Source organism: Haliotis cracherodii, unplaced genomic scaffold (assembly GCF_022045235.1).
Source record: "Haliotis cracherodii isolate W230 unplaced genomic scaffold, xgHalCrac1.p SCAF_2, whole genome shotgun sequence".
Lineage (NCBI taxonomy): Eukaryota > Metazoa > Mollusca > Gastropoda > Lepetellida > Haliotidae > Haliotis > Haliotis cracherodii.
Window position 1 is genome coordinate 72,853,107 of NW_027266275.1, and position 14,631 is coordinate 72,867,737.

The following is a 14,631-nucleotide window of genomic DNA, read 5'->3' on the forward strand; positions in this document are numbered from 1 at the left end:
GAATGCAGTAATCTGTTTCTTACATACCCCAAAATTGCACCATTTTAGCCTTCAATTGATGCATAATGTCTATTCTGATGATCGCAGTGGTGCAGTAATACGTAACACAACAACCATTATTGACCGACTTACTGCTTACTACTCATACTTAGGGTGATTCTCCATAAAACAGTCCCAGCAATATCTGTGGATCATCAAGGTGATGATGATAATGCAAACTAGATAAGATCAACATATGTTGAACACTTTATTACAGGGATGTGAGCAGGTTTTCCTGTAAAAAGAGGAAAAGTCTAGGGGGGTCTGGGAGCATGCCCTCCCAGAAATCTTTTAAACATTTGATTGCATTTTAAGCAATTTTGTGCAGTTCACAACATTCAACATTCACACCAAGACATGTAATAAGTCAATGGCAAAAGTCAATAAGTCAAATAAACAAGATGGCAGATGCAGTAAAATTTTCAAGTTAAATCAGTACTTTTAAAAAATCGGGCATAGCTTCCGCGCACCTGGCTACCTGCCAGGTCTGGGAGCAATACTGCCATAAACTTCAACCCCAATCCCCCAGACACAAGGACAACTGTCACAAGCGTGCAATGTCAACTGTAAAACATCTCATTCACTTACAGGCTAAAAGACAACTTTATCTTAAAAACAAGAGTATTTACAATTTCTGTGTGATAGAAAACGTATGATGTCCGAAAACCTATGCTGCGGAAAGCTCTGATTGAAAACAGGACAATCTGCGACGGGTGTCCGGTTTTCGATCATATTTTTTGGAGTGTTTTTTTTAAATCTTTGATTTTATTTTACGCGAAGATGATTTTTCCCGAGGACTACTGTTTTAAAATACATGATTTTCCACGGGGATATTTCACATCCCTGTTATTAAACACTAGAACCATAAAGTTTCAACACAGACATTGTTGAATTCGACTGAAGCACGAGAAATGTATCCACGAATTACAATCAGTCGTCCGTCATTATCTGAACTTAGATCATAACCATGGAGTAGCTAATCACGAACTCAATATTTGATCTCCCATATGTTTGATACCAGTTATATCAAATGGGTTACTCACCCACAGGTGTGTAAATATATCAAGCACCTCCCAACCCAATCAATAGTCATTCTCTCTTAATCAAAGAATTGTTCCAAGAAAGAGAGCTCTCATAGATCAGTCAGCAAGTAAGTATCACTACTGCATTGTCTTACCTGGAACTCTACTGACAGCTTCTTCTCTATCCATTCTGTGATATAGTTGAATGTTACCTCACGCTCACCAACTTTCGGCTTAGCTGACAGCCATAATCTAGGGTTGCCACGGAAACCATACCTAAAACATGAGAGATCAATTTTAGTAACTGCAACCAACAAGAGGAATGTTTCAGTATATGTTTGTACTGTATTTATCTAGCATGAGACAAAAACTTGCCAATACTGAAATACAACAAAAACACTTCTTTAAAACCTCTAAAGTCAGAATTTTTAACACAGTTTTACCTTACCACACTAGGTGTTGTTGTAAATGTAAAACATGTAAGTGTTGAAATGAATAAAGACTGGTTCTCTATCATATGAACACATCTGACAGTCTAAAAAAAAATGCCCCAAAGGGTTTATCCTTTATTAAAGTATTTGAATCCAGGGACTTTCTAATTGTAACAAGTGTTATATTTGGGATAACACTTTGTTAGTAAAGTACAGATTCTCATATCTTATAGGTTGAGTCCCAAATGAGGCTTGTGGAGTCCCATAGTCTCAGGAATTTCTATCCCTGCATTCTGGCACCACTCAGCCACCAAGGCTTCCACAAAATGAAAGTCCGCCAACTGGTAGTCTAGATCACATACTTTGTGTACCCCTCTGACAAGTGTAAATTGGCACGGCTCCCATGGCAAAAAGCTATGAACAACACAATGCCATTTAGAAAGTGGTCAAATGTAACAAATGTTATACGATGGGATGCGATGACCTGCATCAACCAAGTCAGCGAGTCTGACCACCTGATCCTGTGAATCACCTCTTACGACAAGCAGTCTAATTCTAACCTGGATCTTCACAGGTAGTGTTGTGTACCTACCAGAACCTGTCTGTCGGTGGGGGCGGGATGTTGAGGGCCATGGTCCCCACCAGGGTCTTCACCTCCACCGTGAGAATGAGGGGCGTGTTGGATACCCCCTCCATGGCACGCTTGATATACTTATACTCAGTGGCCTGCTGGAAGTATTTACTTTGTGTGATCTTGTCCAGGTATCTCAGGAACTTCTTACTGGTGGTGCCACCTGATGCTGCACTGTAAACAAAGCATGGGGTCAGCGTCAGCATCCATTCATTTAACTGCTGATGCACTCCAACTGAATGTTTGGCAAGATATCAGTGGCTCACTTACAGTCCACAGTTTTAGTCCACTAGTCCTTAAAATGATAACATAAATCAAAGCCCCTAAAAATAGCAAATTTCTTCTAGTCTTTATGATACCTTTACTATTGGGCAGTTTGGCAAGGACTATAGGACTAAAGTACTCACGGAAATGAAAAAAACCTGTTTTTCTCAATTTAAAAATCGACACAAAGTGTTACGTAGCTGTAAATACGAAATGACAAAACAACTCGAAAAGTACTAGTCTGGATTTGCTACTTTGATCTCAGTGAACAATACAGAATGTACTTTACAGGAGGTAATTTGTCGGCACTTTCAACATTCAAAAATAAAACTAAGTCCAAATTGACATAGCAGAAACAGACTATACGCATTATGTACCTGTTCTCACCTGTCGTCAAGGTGTCATAGGTCACCTTGATCTACTTACACCTGGTTATGCCCTGTTTCACAATAGTCTGTTTTATTCACATTTTTACACACTTTTACGTCTAAAAAGGCATAAAAACATTTGATAAACTGTATTTGTGCCACCGCCCAATTAGTTCTAATTTAGTTGTTTGAATATTTACATATTTTGTATATTAACTGCATTTATTTAAGATCTGAGGTCGAAAAAACAGTTTTTTTTCATTTCCGTGAGTACTTTAGTGAATGTTTCTACTCCACACCATAATGAGGTCTGTGTAAAGTAACAGCTCCAGTACTACTACACTACTGACCTCTCATCAGTGGCTGGGGTCTCCTCCTCTTCGTCCGTGGAGGACTCCGCACTATCCTCCTCATCAGAGTCTGTTATGGGCGACCTGCCAACATTCAGGGTTGGAATATGTGAGTTGGGGTTAATGTTTTTCCATGGCATCTGGTATGGAGCGTTCTACCTTCCCCTAACAAATGTTTACGGTATCCACACAATTTCAAACACTTTTACAAATGACGCTTGTGGAGTCCCATAGACTCAGGGATTTCTATCCCTGCATTCTGGTACCTGAAATTACAGGACAAATTACTTATACAGTAGTCAGAGTGACTTGCAAGTAAACATACTCTAAAGTTCCCCCTATCCAAACACTTCGCTTGATAACAGTCTTTATCTTTTGGGTTGGGTAGTGAGAGGTGGTTTGACATGATCAATAGCAAATGTTTATCCTGATTATGAAGGAAAAACATAAAGTGGTGATCTTTAAATTCCAGTCATGTACAGCAGTATGTATGATAGACATGCACATGCACATGCACATGTACTTTTTTGGTAATTAAATTTCTATTTCTGTCCTCTTACAGAGAGGAGCTTCTGCCCAAGAGTGAGTGAGTTTGATTTTATGCAGCTTTTAGCAATATTCCAGCAATATCAGAGCGGGGGACACGAAAAACAGGCTTCATGATTTCTACCCATATGGGGATCAAACCCAGGTCATCAGTGTGATGAGCGAACACCTAACCACCAGACTACCCAACCTCCCGTCTTCTATCCTGGAAAGCCTGAATCTCCTTGGAATGAAGATTGAGAGATGAAATGCATGACATTGGAGTTTTCAGAACAACCATTCACACACAGACACTCTCATCTGTACATGTAGTGCTGACCTTATACACAGGGTGTTGTGAGTACGCTTACCTCTTATCAAGTGGCCGCTGTGAGACGTTATGATGTGTAGTTTTCTTCAGCTTCATCAAGTTCACCTTGGTTGCGATTGTCATCTTGAAGCCCCCATTGTAAGCAATGTCCAGGTCCACCCAGAAACCCTTCTCGTCCAGGTACGGTTTGCCTGCACGCCGGATGGCAGGGATCTCGGAGCCCATGTCAATATCCATCACTTGCAGTTCCTCTATGAAATATGGCACCTGCAATTGAAATTCAGATTGTGTTAATGCCTCCCTCATATATAGTATAGCTGGTTGATGGCAACCTGTAAATAAAACATAATCGAGGCTGGACCAGATAAACCAGAGATTGGTATTGTCTTCAAAGTCCCAAAGTCTGCAGTACAGAAGCGTTAAGGGTGTTGAAGAATATTGCTTGTTGACTATACTATATGATATGTTATATTTGGTCATTGTGCATAGTAAATATATTCTACTCTGTCTTATTCTTCTTGATCTTTCCCTTCATGGGCTGGTCTACTATGCTTCCGAAGGAGTCAGCTCATCTCTCCTTTAATCACTGATGTAATACTTTGTTATGATAGAATTGTAGACAAAAGTACAGTCAAACAGCACCCCCCCCCCCCCCCCCCCCCCCCCCAACACACACCCACACCCACCCATGTATCTTACTGAGGTGCTACCATCCTTCAACAGACACCACTTACATGTATCTTACTGAGGTCCTACCATCCTTCAACAGACACCACTTACATGTATCTTACTGTGGTCCTACCATCCTTCAAAAAACCACTTACATGTATCTTACTGAGGTCCTACCATCCTTCAACAGACACCACTTACATGTATCTTACTGTGGTCCTACCATCCTTCAAAAAACCACTTACATGTATCTTACTGAGGTCCTACCATCCTTCAACAGACACCACTTACATGTATCTTACTGTGGTCCTACCATCCTTCAACAGACACCACTTACATGTATCTTACTGAGGTCCTACTATCCCATGGGCAGACACCACTTACATGTATCTTACTGAGGTCCTACCATCCTTCAACAGACACCACTTACATGTATCTTACTGAGGTCCTACTATCCCATGGGCAGACACCACTTACATGTATCTTACTGAGGTCCTACCATCCTTCAACAGACACAACTTACATGTATCTTACTGAGGTCCAACCATCCTTCAACAGACACCACTTACATGTATCTTACTGAGGTCCTACCATCCTTCAACAGACACCACTTACATGTATCTTACTGTGGTCCTACCATCCTTCAACAGACACCACTTACATGTATCTTACTGAGGTCCTACTATCCCATGGGCAGACACCACTTACATGTATCTTACTGAGGTCCTACCATCCTTCAACAGACACCACTTACATGTATCTTACTGAGGTCCTACCATCCTTCAACAGACACCACTTACATGTATCTTACTGAGGTCCTACTATCCCATGGGCAGACACTACTTACATGTATCTTACTGAGGTGCTACCATCCTTCAACAAACACCACTTACATGTATCTTACTGAGGTCCTACCATCCTTCAACAGACACCACTTACATGTATCTTACTGAGGTCCTACTATCCCATGGGCAGACACCACTTACATGTATCTTACTGAGGTCCTACCATCCTTCAACAGACACAACTTACATGTATCTTACTGTGGTCCTACCATCCTTCAACAGACACCACTTACATGTATCTTACTGAGGTCCTACCATCCTTCAACAGACACCACTTACATGTATCTTACTGTGGTCCTACCATCCTTCAACAGACACCACTTACATGTATCTTACTGAGGTCCTACTATCCCATGGGCAGACACCACTTACATGTATCTTACTGAGGTGCTACCATCCTTCAACAAACACCACTTACATGTATCTTACTGAGGTCCTACCATCCTTCAACAGACACCACTTACATGTACCTTACTGTGGTCCAACCATCCTTTAGCAGACACTACTTACTTCTTCCCGAGGCAAGGGCGTTAACTGACTATGAAAGTCCAGTTTCCACCCTTGCCGAACTAGGCTGGAATTTCTAGACTTGATTAAAGCCCCACTAGTTTTATGTCCCTTCTATGTGCCCACATATCACCAGTCAGATTCTGACTTACATGTATTTTACTCAGTTTTCTCTGTAACTTCTCGGTCACCTTCTCAGACCACCATTTGTCTCGAAGAAAATCCCAGAATATGCGACCAACCATGGCATTGACCCAAAATAGTTGTTTATCACAGATGAGGGAACCACTGATGGTGCTCCATGTACTGTTCTCCTTCCCAGGGCTGGACACACCCGTGGTGGATGGCATGAGGCGCCCCATGTACTGTGCAAACGCCAGGAGGTCCACATCTAACGCAGATTGATTTTCTTTTGGGGGTGGTGGTACTGGTGACTCAGTTTGTGATGATGTGGACGAAATAGAATCTGTAGAACCTTGTCGTTTGTGTCTCAAAGAAGTGTCTGAATTGCTCCGTTTATGTTTGGATTGACTTGAAATTGCTTTCTTGAGATCTAGCAAGTGATTGCCTAAAGGCTTACCCATAGATGCACACACGAAACGTTTATACCAGTCTTCCTTTTCTCTTCCTGTTCGAGCGAAGAGATAGAGGATACTACTGTCACATTTCTCTTCATCAATGATTTCAAATCCGGACTCTCCATCACTGTTGGGTGTGGTGGTGTGTTTGGGAGATCCAGACACTGTAGTGGGTGCACTGGTTGACTTGGTCCCAGCCTGAGCCAGGGCCACGCAGATAGGGTACTTCTTGCTCCATATCCTCTTTTTCACTAAACCAGGGGGGAGCAGGAACACACGGCTACCCTGTAGGTCAAAATGCCGCTGGTGTATGAATGATGACGGTGTGAATGCTTCATCCCACATGGCACGTTTTGGCACCCCTATCTTTGGCCGTTGCAGTCTAAGATGTGCACCTTCGAGACTGATGTAGACAGAGTGTGTCTGGTTGATATGGTAGTCATCGGAGCTGTATTCCAACAGCTCATTCATCCAGCCCTGGATTAAATAGACAAGACATTCTACAGCTTCAGTTGATTATTATGACAACTTTTTTTGGACACTAATTGATAAAATTTAAGGATCAGACAGAGACTGTATCTGTTTGCTGGATATAGTCTACACTTTCAATCACAAATTTGAAGCCACAGTAAAGAGCTAAAAACAAATATGCTAAATATGATTGCATAAAATTTGATAGCAAAACCTCATGTTAGTAGGGCCACATCAAACATGCAGAATTTTACCCACTAAGAGAGCAAATTGAGTATTGTAACATGTATCTTATTGTGACTCAAATATATTGAAGTGTATCAATATGCGAAATATGCTTATAATGACTTCCCAGTTAACTTTGGGCGGTCGGGTAGCCTAGTGGTTAAAGCGTTTGCTCGTCACGCCAAAGACCCGGGTTCGATTCCCGACATGGGTACAATGTGTGAAGCCCATTTCTGGTGTCCCCCGCTGTGATATTGCTGGAATATTGCAAAAAACAAAAAGCGGCGTAAAACCATACTCACTCACTCAATGTGCAAATGTGTGAATCTGTTTTAACCTGTCTGGTTGAGTTAAGGGCTGATTGATTGTATACATTTATACAGTGTTTGAAGCGGGTCCTGGGGTCCATAAGATATACTCCTATACTATATGAATCTATGGACATTAAACCATAAAGTTGTGACAAGACCCCCTTAACTCTCATGCTTAATTTTGAACACTGTTTATTTTACACATAAGAAAGAAAATGAACAAAAGAACTCATCACCTGTAACATTTCTACTTGCAGTGTCATTCATAACAATTAGACCTGTGAAGATCTGGGGCAGGTCTTCAGCAACCCATGCTTGTCGTAAGAGGCGACTTATGGGATCAGGTAGTGAGGCTCACTGACTTGGTTGATGCATGGCACCATATCCCAATTGCGTGGATCGATGTTCATGATGTCAATCACTGGACTGTCTGGTCCAGCTACAATTTTGTACAGACCGCCGTCATATAGCTGGAATATTGCTGAGTGTGGCGTTAACCAACAAACATAACAATTGACTATCTTACCAAAGGGCAGAGAGTGAGGGAGTGAGCATAATTTTACGCTGCTTTTAGCAATATCAGAAATTGGCTTCACACATTGTACCCATTTGGGGAATCAAAGCCAGACTTTCAGGGTCATCACTGATTGGACTAGCTTTAACCACTAGACTATCCCGTCAAAGACACAAGCTTGTATCAACTTACCTTATAAATACCATCATCTTTGACAGGATCCTTCATCTCTGGAAGAAGCATGGGAGGTAAATCCTCAAGCGGGGTGAGTTTGAAATCATCGTGTTGTTTTGGTGGTTGTTTGTACCAGAGATACAGGGCCCATCCAGCCGACGTTATCATGGCCCCCATCAACAGCCCTGACACATAGGAGGGAAGGGGCATGATAAGATATGCAAACACACACACAGCTATTGCTGCCAGCTTTTGTATGGGGACGGTCTTCTCTGCTGGCTTCACTACATCGAATGTGGTTGGTGTTTTTTTGTCACGATTTATCGAAATCTCCAGGTCTGGTTTTGGTCCTGGCTCTGTTGACTCCATAACAGGTTCATTATGTTCATCTTGTACTTCCACATTAAACTGCGGTTCTTCCTCCGCTGGACTGGTGTCCATCAGAGTTGACATAGAGATAGTTGCTGATGTTACAGGTTTAGAGTTTTTCTTGACTAAACGGTTTAGTTTTGATCTCTGCCTGACAGACACATTCAGTCCAGGGCTGGAACTAAAATCCTCCATTGAGTTCATACTAAAGTATTCATCAATAACAGCTATATCATCATCTTCTTCTTCATCATCCTTTCCAACAGCACTTGTGTCTTCCTCACATTCCTGGAACTGGTCAACCAAGTCATCTTTCACAGCACCAGGTACAGCATCTTGAACAACAGGTGCCCTTTCTGGCCTAACCTCAGTCAAAATGTTCACTCTCTCAGTAACCAACATGTCATCATCAAAAGGCTGCTCATTTTCAGGGCTGGGGTTGGAGCTGGAATCTCCCGAAAATTCTTCTATTCTTTTGCTTATTGAATCAGTTATCTTTTCTTTTGTGTCAGTTATCTTATGTCTGATATCTGAAATGATATCTTTATATTCAAAAAAGCTCTTCTTAGTGGGAGATGAGTTACCATCATCTAAGGATTTTGAATTTGGGTGAAGTTTAGTGAGTTTTGAATCTTGTATGGAGGTTGATCCTGCCCTGACGAGCTTCGGTTCCCCTGATGACCCCCTTCTTTCATTGCCGGAGCGATGGGACTTGTGGGCCTCCTCAACAACCTTATCAAACTTGCCCGTGAAGATGGTGAGATCCTCATCATCCTCCTCCTCCAGTGCCTTGAAGCTGATGCCTATTGCCCCTGAACTCATCTTGGAGCCCAAGCTCACCTTCGGGGGAGGAGGGCGAGGGGGCTTGTGTCCCTCTCGTTTATAACTCATCTCCCTGAAACATGTATATTAGAATTATTGTCAATAGGACCTGTATAACAACGGAATATGAATGGTAATGAAACATGTTTCTTAGTTCTATTTCTTAGACCACCTATTCATATCATGCATATGGTAACATAGGAACTGAAACAGTTCTCTTTTTGTCACATTACTGGATTAGCATGGGATTGCCCTCCCCACAGTCTGGTGTAATATCACATGTGAAGAGCAGTTCAAAGTTCAAGTGGGAAGTCTAGCTGTGTGATAGCCATACATCCTCGTCACAAGATGTCGAAATATTTGGCACCTGCCCCAAACAATGCCCTCATGTTTCGGGTATGGGCGGAGTAGAAATTTCTAGTGTTTGAAAGACTATTCATAGTTCACCTATATTTATCATTTTTCTGTTGTGTTGAGAAACAGTATCCCTGCCGCTCTGCTCTGAAATCAGTCAATGAAGATGACACAGTGACACTACTGAACAGACACAAAATTCCAAAGAGTTACAGTTGCGTTTCTACAACAATTTAGTAGAGGAAAAGATACCTTCCTGTAATTTACAAGAAAGAACAAAAATACATTATACATGCTGAAGATGCAGTCCAAGATTTAATTTTGTTTTCCTGCTAAAGAAGCTGCAATTTAAAAATTTCTCGTTTGTTGCAACTACGAGCTATGGTTCAAACTATCACCTTCAATTAACCTCCAAAGAACATACAGTCTACTCAGAACTCAGAACTGTAAATTAACTGTCTCAAACAAGTCATCGGTAGATGACACATGTTCCCTAATATACTCTGAGTGCAAATCTTCTGAAGTTAAATCAAAAACTTAAAAGCAGAACTATTTTGAAGAATAATTCGGACTGTGTTTACTTCTTCTATTTGTAACATATGTAGACACGTGAAGATTCAGTTTGAATAGGTCTTCAGCAACCCATGCTTGTCGTAAGAGGCAACTGTGCTTGTCATAAGAGGTGGCTAATGGGATTGGGTGGTCAGGCTCGCTGACTTGGTTGATGCATGTCATCGATCCCAATTGCGTGGATCGATGCTAATGATGTTAATCACCAGACTGTCTTTAGCCTACTAGTCCAGACTCAATTATTTAAAGACCACTGTCACATAATAGGAATATCACTGAGTGTGGAATTAAACAACAAAATAACACATATAAGCAAGAGTCATTAGACATTATTTGTGGGATAAAATGCATGTTCATGGTCCATCATGGACCATATCCTCAGTTTGACAAATTATGCATTCTGCCAAGTGCCCTATTTCACAATGGTCCACCCAGTAAAGGTGAGGCTTATCAGAATGTCACTGCATTCAGTACAAAGTAGATATTGATAATGGGCTAGAAGTTCATGTCATTATAACCTTAGTTAATGTCCTGGGAAAAGATTTGATCTGAGTGTGTGTGTGTGTGAGTGAGTGAGTGAGTGGGTGGGTCGGTGGGTGGGTGGGTCGGTGGGTGAGTGAGTGAGTGAGTGAGTGACACCACTTTGAGTAATATTCCAGCAATATCACAGCTGGGGACACCAGAAATGGGCTTCACAAGAGACCATGTACAACAAGTTAGCCCTACTCTGAGCCAACAGGACCCTGCCTGATACTGAAACAATGTGTAGATGACTGATCATTGGTCTGGGCACTTGCTGCTTTCTTATTGATGGAACCAAGGACCATAAAATATTATGGTCTCTGCTGGAACTAAGCTGTGGCTTGTAGCTTGATTAATAATAGCATCTATGTTGCACAGGGATCATATGTATTCATTACAAGGAGCCTCTTAATTAGTGACAGGTGTAATCTTTCATCACTGTTACCCTGAAAAAAGAGATTTGGCAGGAGATATTTGTGAGATATATACTCTGCAAAGAAAGAAACGCAAAAGTGATTTTAGATGTATTTTTTATACATCATATAAATAATCACCAGATGTAATTGATTGTTCATTGTCATTGACCCAGGTTCCATATGGCACACATGGAACAGTAGATATTTAAGGTGAAGATCATCTGTTCTCAATATCTTGTGTGGCCACTATTAGAGTTGAAAAATGGCTGGCATCTTCGTGCCATGGAAGTAATTAGATCCCGAATTGTGGCCTGGGGAATGTTAACCCACTCTGCCTGCAGTGCTTGTGCCAACTGTTGGAGGTTCTGTGGTTGTTGCTGATGTTCTCACAGTCGTTGATTCAGTTCATTTCATAAACGTTCTATTGGGTTTAAATCTGGGAACCTGAAGGGCCATGACAGGACCTGCATGTTGTGGTTCCTGAAAAAGGCTGTTGTCAGTCTTGCCGTGTGAGATCAGGCGTTGTCTTGTTGGAAAATTACGTTTGCTTAATGCATAATGGGAAGAATGTGTGGCCGAAGAATCTCAACCGTGTTACGTTGTGCTGTTAAATTCCCCAGAACTTGCACCAAGTCTGTTCTATCAGTGTAGGAGATGACCGCCCACATCATCACACTACCACCACCAAATCTGTCCTATTCCTGCATGCAGTTTCATGCGTAGCGTTTCCTCCAAAGCCTGTACACACGGTGTCTACCATCCACACTGTGAAGCATAAAACATGACTCGTCAGTAAAAAAACAAACTTGTCTCCATCACAGCTGTGACCATACTTTGCAGCCTTGGCACCATTGATGTTGCAGCCGACTATGCAGGTCTGTCAAAATGACAACTCGAACTCGTCATCTAGCTGCCTTTTCAACAGCGCTCACAAACTTACAACATACCTTCATTCATATAGTTCACATAATAAGGAAGTAATATGCACTTCAGGTCTACTGACATCACTTCTGGTTTTGAAAAACACATGCTTACTTCAAAACAGGAATTCCCAGCCCCAAGCTAACTTGAACGACCTGTCACTTGATGTCACTTCCTGTTTTGGGTAAATGCATGCCTTCTACAAAAGGCCATCTTGAACTAGAAACCACTACATGCTAAACACTAACTTGTTACACAGAATTCATTCACTTCAGGTCAACTCACATATTCTGAAAAATGGCTCAGAAAAAATAGTGAGATGAATGACCATGGCATCTGACATGAATTGAACAACTAACATGGATTGAAAAGGCATATATAGTTTAAATGCATGATAAGATATGTTGAACCCAGTTCACCACAGTGTGCCCATGTGTATGAAAAACAAATAGTTGTCCAGCTGATACTGTCCCTACAACATCTCAACAGCTATGTAAGCCATATTCTGCCATGTCCCTAGGAACAAATTGAATATTCTTCCAGGTCTCCAGTCACCCTGTTTAAATGACAGTGAATGGATTTTCAATCAATAACATCAGCTCCTTGAAGTTCACAAAAATAACTCAAATTCTTTGGCTGTTGGTCTTTTTCTCACGCAGCTCAAGTTCTGTGTTTGTCCATGAAGCATTAAGCTCTATCAGTATTGCCATTTTCAAAAGCAGAATCTGGCTACCCAGGATAAGAATTATATGGATTGTGATAATCATGGTGATGTTACACTTGCCTGTGCAGCAGGCTTTAATACAATATGTGACCAACTCAACAACTGGAATACTAACTTAAGTGAGTGCGTTGGGATTAACACTGCTTTCAACAGTATCCCAGTTTTATCACTGTGTATCAGTTTAATGTGGAAGGAAAGCCCAAAGTGATGACATTCTCAGATGATTACCATGATTACCACTTTGGTAAAACCCATGAGCATGGGTATGGTGCTGACAAACCTAGAAACGTAACTGGGATGAACTGGGATTCGAACATGTTTCTCTGGACATTAAACAACTTGGACAATTTGAATGATCTTTTAGACTAAGTGCATTGTGCAGATGAATCTTTCTATTAATTGCAAAAAAACCAAGTAAAACAGAGTGGTTTCCTCCCCTTGAGCAGTCAATGATTATGTGCAAAATTTCAATTACCGGTACCAATAATAGGCAATAGATCAGGTATCATATACATCATATCTGAATTTTTATTCCAAATTCTACAGAAAACATAGTCATTGAACATTTCACATGTAAATCCTCGCCCAACATGGCTGACCACTAGAAATTATTTAAGACATTTTTATAATTAATTGTTAAATTGCTGATGTTAAAGTACTTAAAGAACAGAAACCTAGGAAGTTAGAATATACATGTGCTGGAACTGTTACTCAGGAAGAAGTTGATAATTTCTGATAACATTGATAAAAACTGTCTTAATATGGATTTCAGACTTCTGAAGCTCATATCGTCTTCTACTTACAAGCCCCAGGCTGTTACTATCATTAAATCCAAAACAGTAACCATGTTTGAAGCCATCAGGGCTAAAGGGAATTTTCTTCCTCAATATCTGATTATTCCTGTACACAATGTGGGATGAATTGGTGTAGTTGGGAGCTGTTAGCAAAGTGTCTGAGACCAGTTGGTCTAACACGGATATCTTCCATCAATAAGGAATATTTTACTAAATGTTCAACCAAACCTCTTTTCCTCCATGATGACCACAAATCCCACGTATCTCTCAAAATTATTCAGGGGGCTAAGAAAAGCAACACTGCCACCTTCTCTAACCGTTGGACATTAATTATTTTTAAAATGAAAAGTCATCAACTCCGACAAGTTTGATTGATGCTACTATTAAAGCTGCAAAACAGCATCACTATTTGTAAAATAGAGCGATGAAGCCTCAAAATAAGCAGGAAAATGACCCCACTTGCATTTGTATGGCTTAATATGATTAAACCTTGAAATTGAATATAAGTGATGCATAAACGTTACAAATTAGACATCAACATTGAAAAAGTACTTGAAAATAGAAGTTCCATAATGGTGTGCGACGACCTCATCAGTGACATCCATCAGGGACACATTTCAGCGAACATGTATTTTATATCTACCATGGTAATCAAACATTACATTTGCTTACAGAAGCATTTAATTCAAGACCCCCTGTTATTTTAGCTAGGTGACAAAAAGGGCGCCTGAAATACTTAGAAATACTTAGGCAGACAGACAGACAGACAGACAGACATGTTTATTCAGTAAAAGGCCAATGGCCCAAAATACAGACATGTGAGCATGACATTTACAGCACACAGAATATATCATTAATTATTTTGTGAGCATAATATAAGAATT

At 40.8% G+C, this 14,631-nt stretch overlaps 2 protein-coding genes across 3 annotated transcripts in view; both read right to left on the reverse strand.

The window, feature by feature from the left end:
- LOC139469610 (uncharacterized) overlaps positions 1–14,631 on the reverse strand; it is a 447,403-nt gene that overhangs the window by 258,138 nt on the left and 174,634 nt on the right. The window lies entirely within an intron of this gene.
- Positions 1–14,631, reverse strand: part of LOC139468497 (testis-expressed protein 2-like) — a 28,072-nt gene that overhangs the window by 12,037 nt on the left and 1,404 nt on the right. For both annotated transcript variants that reach the window (XM_071250488.1, XM_071250487.1), the window contains exons 2-7: positions 8,274–9,519; positions 6,135–7,037; positions 4,002–4,228; positions 3,106–3,189; positions 2,085–2,297; positions 1,217–1,337 (exon numbers count right to left, since the gene is read on the reverse strand). In XM_071250488.1, the coding sequence (XP_071106589.1) occupies positions 1,217–1,337; positions 2,085–2,297; positions 3,106–3,189; positions 4,002–4,228; positions 6,135–7,037; positions 8,274–9,515 (2,790 nt within the window). In that variant the 5' untranslated portion in view covers positions 9,516–9,519. The remainder of the gene's footprint in view (positions 1–1,216; positions 1,338–2,084; positions 2,298–3,105; positions 3,190–4,001; positions 4,229–6,134; positions 7,038–8,273; positions 9,520–14,631) is intronic.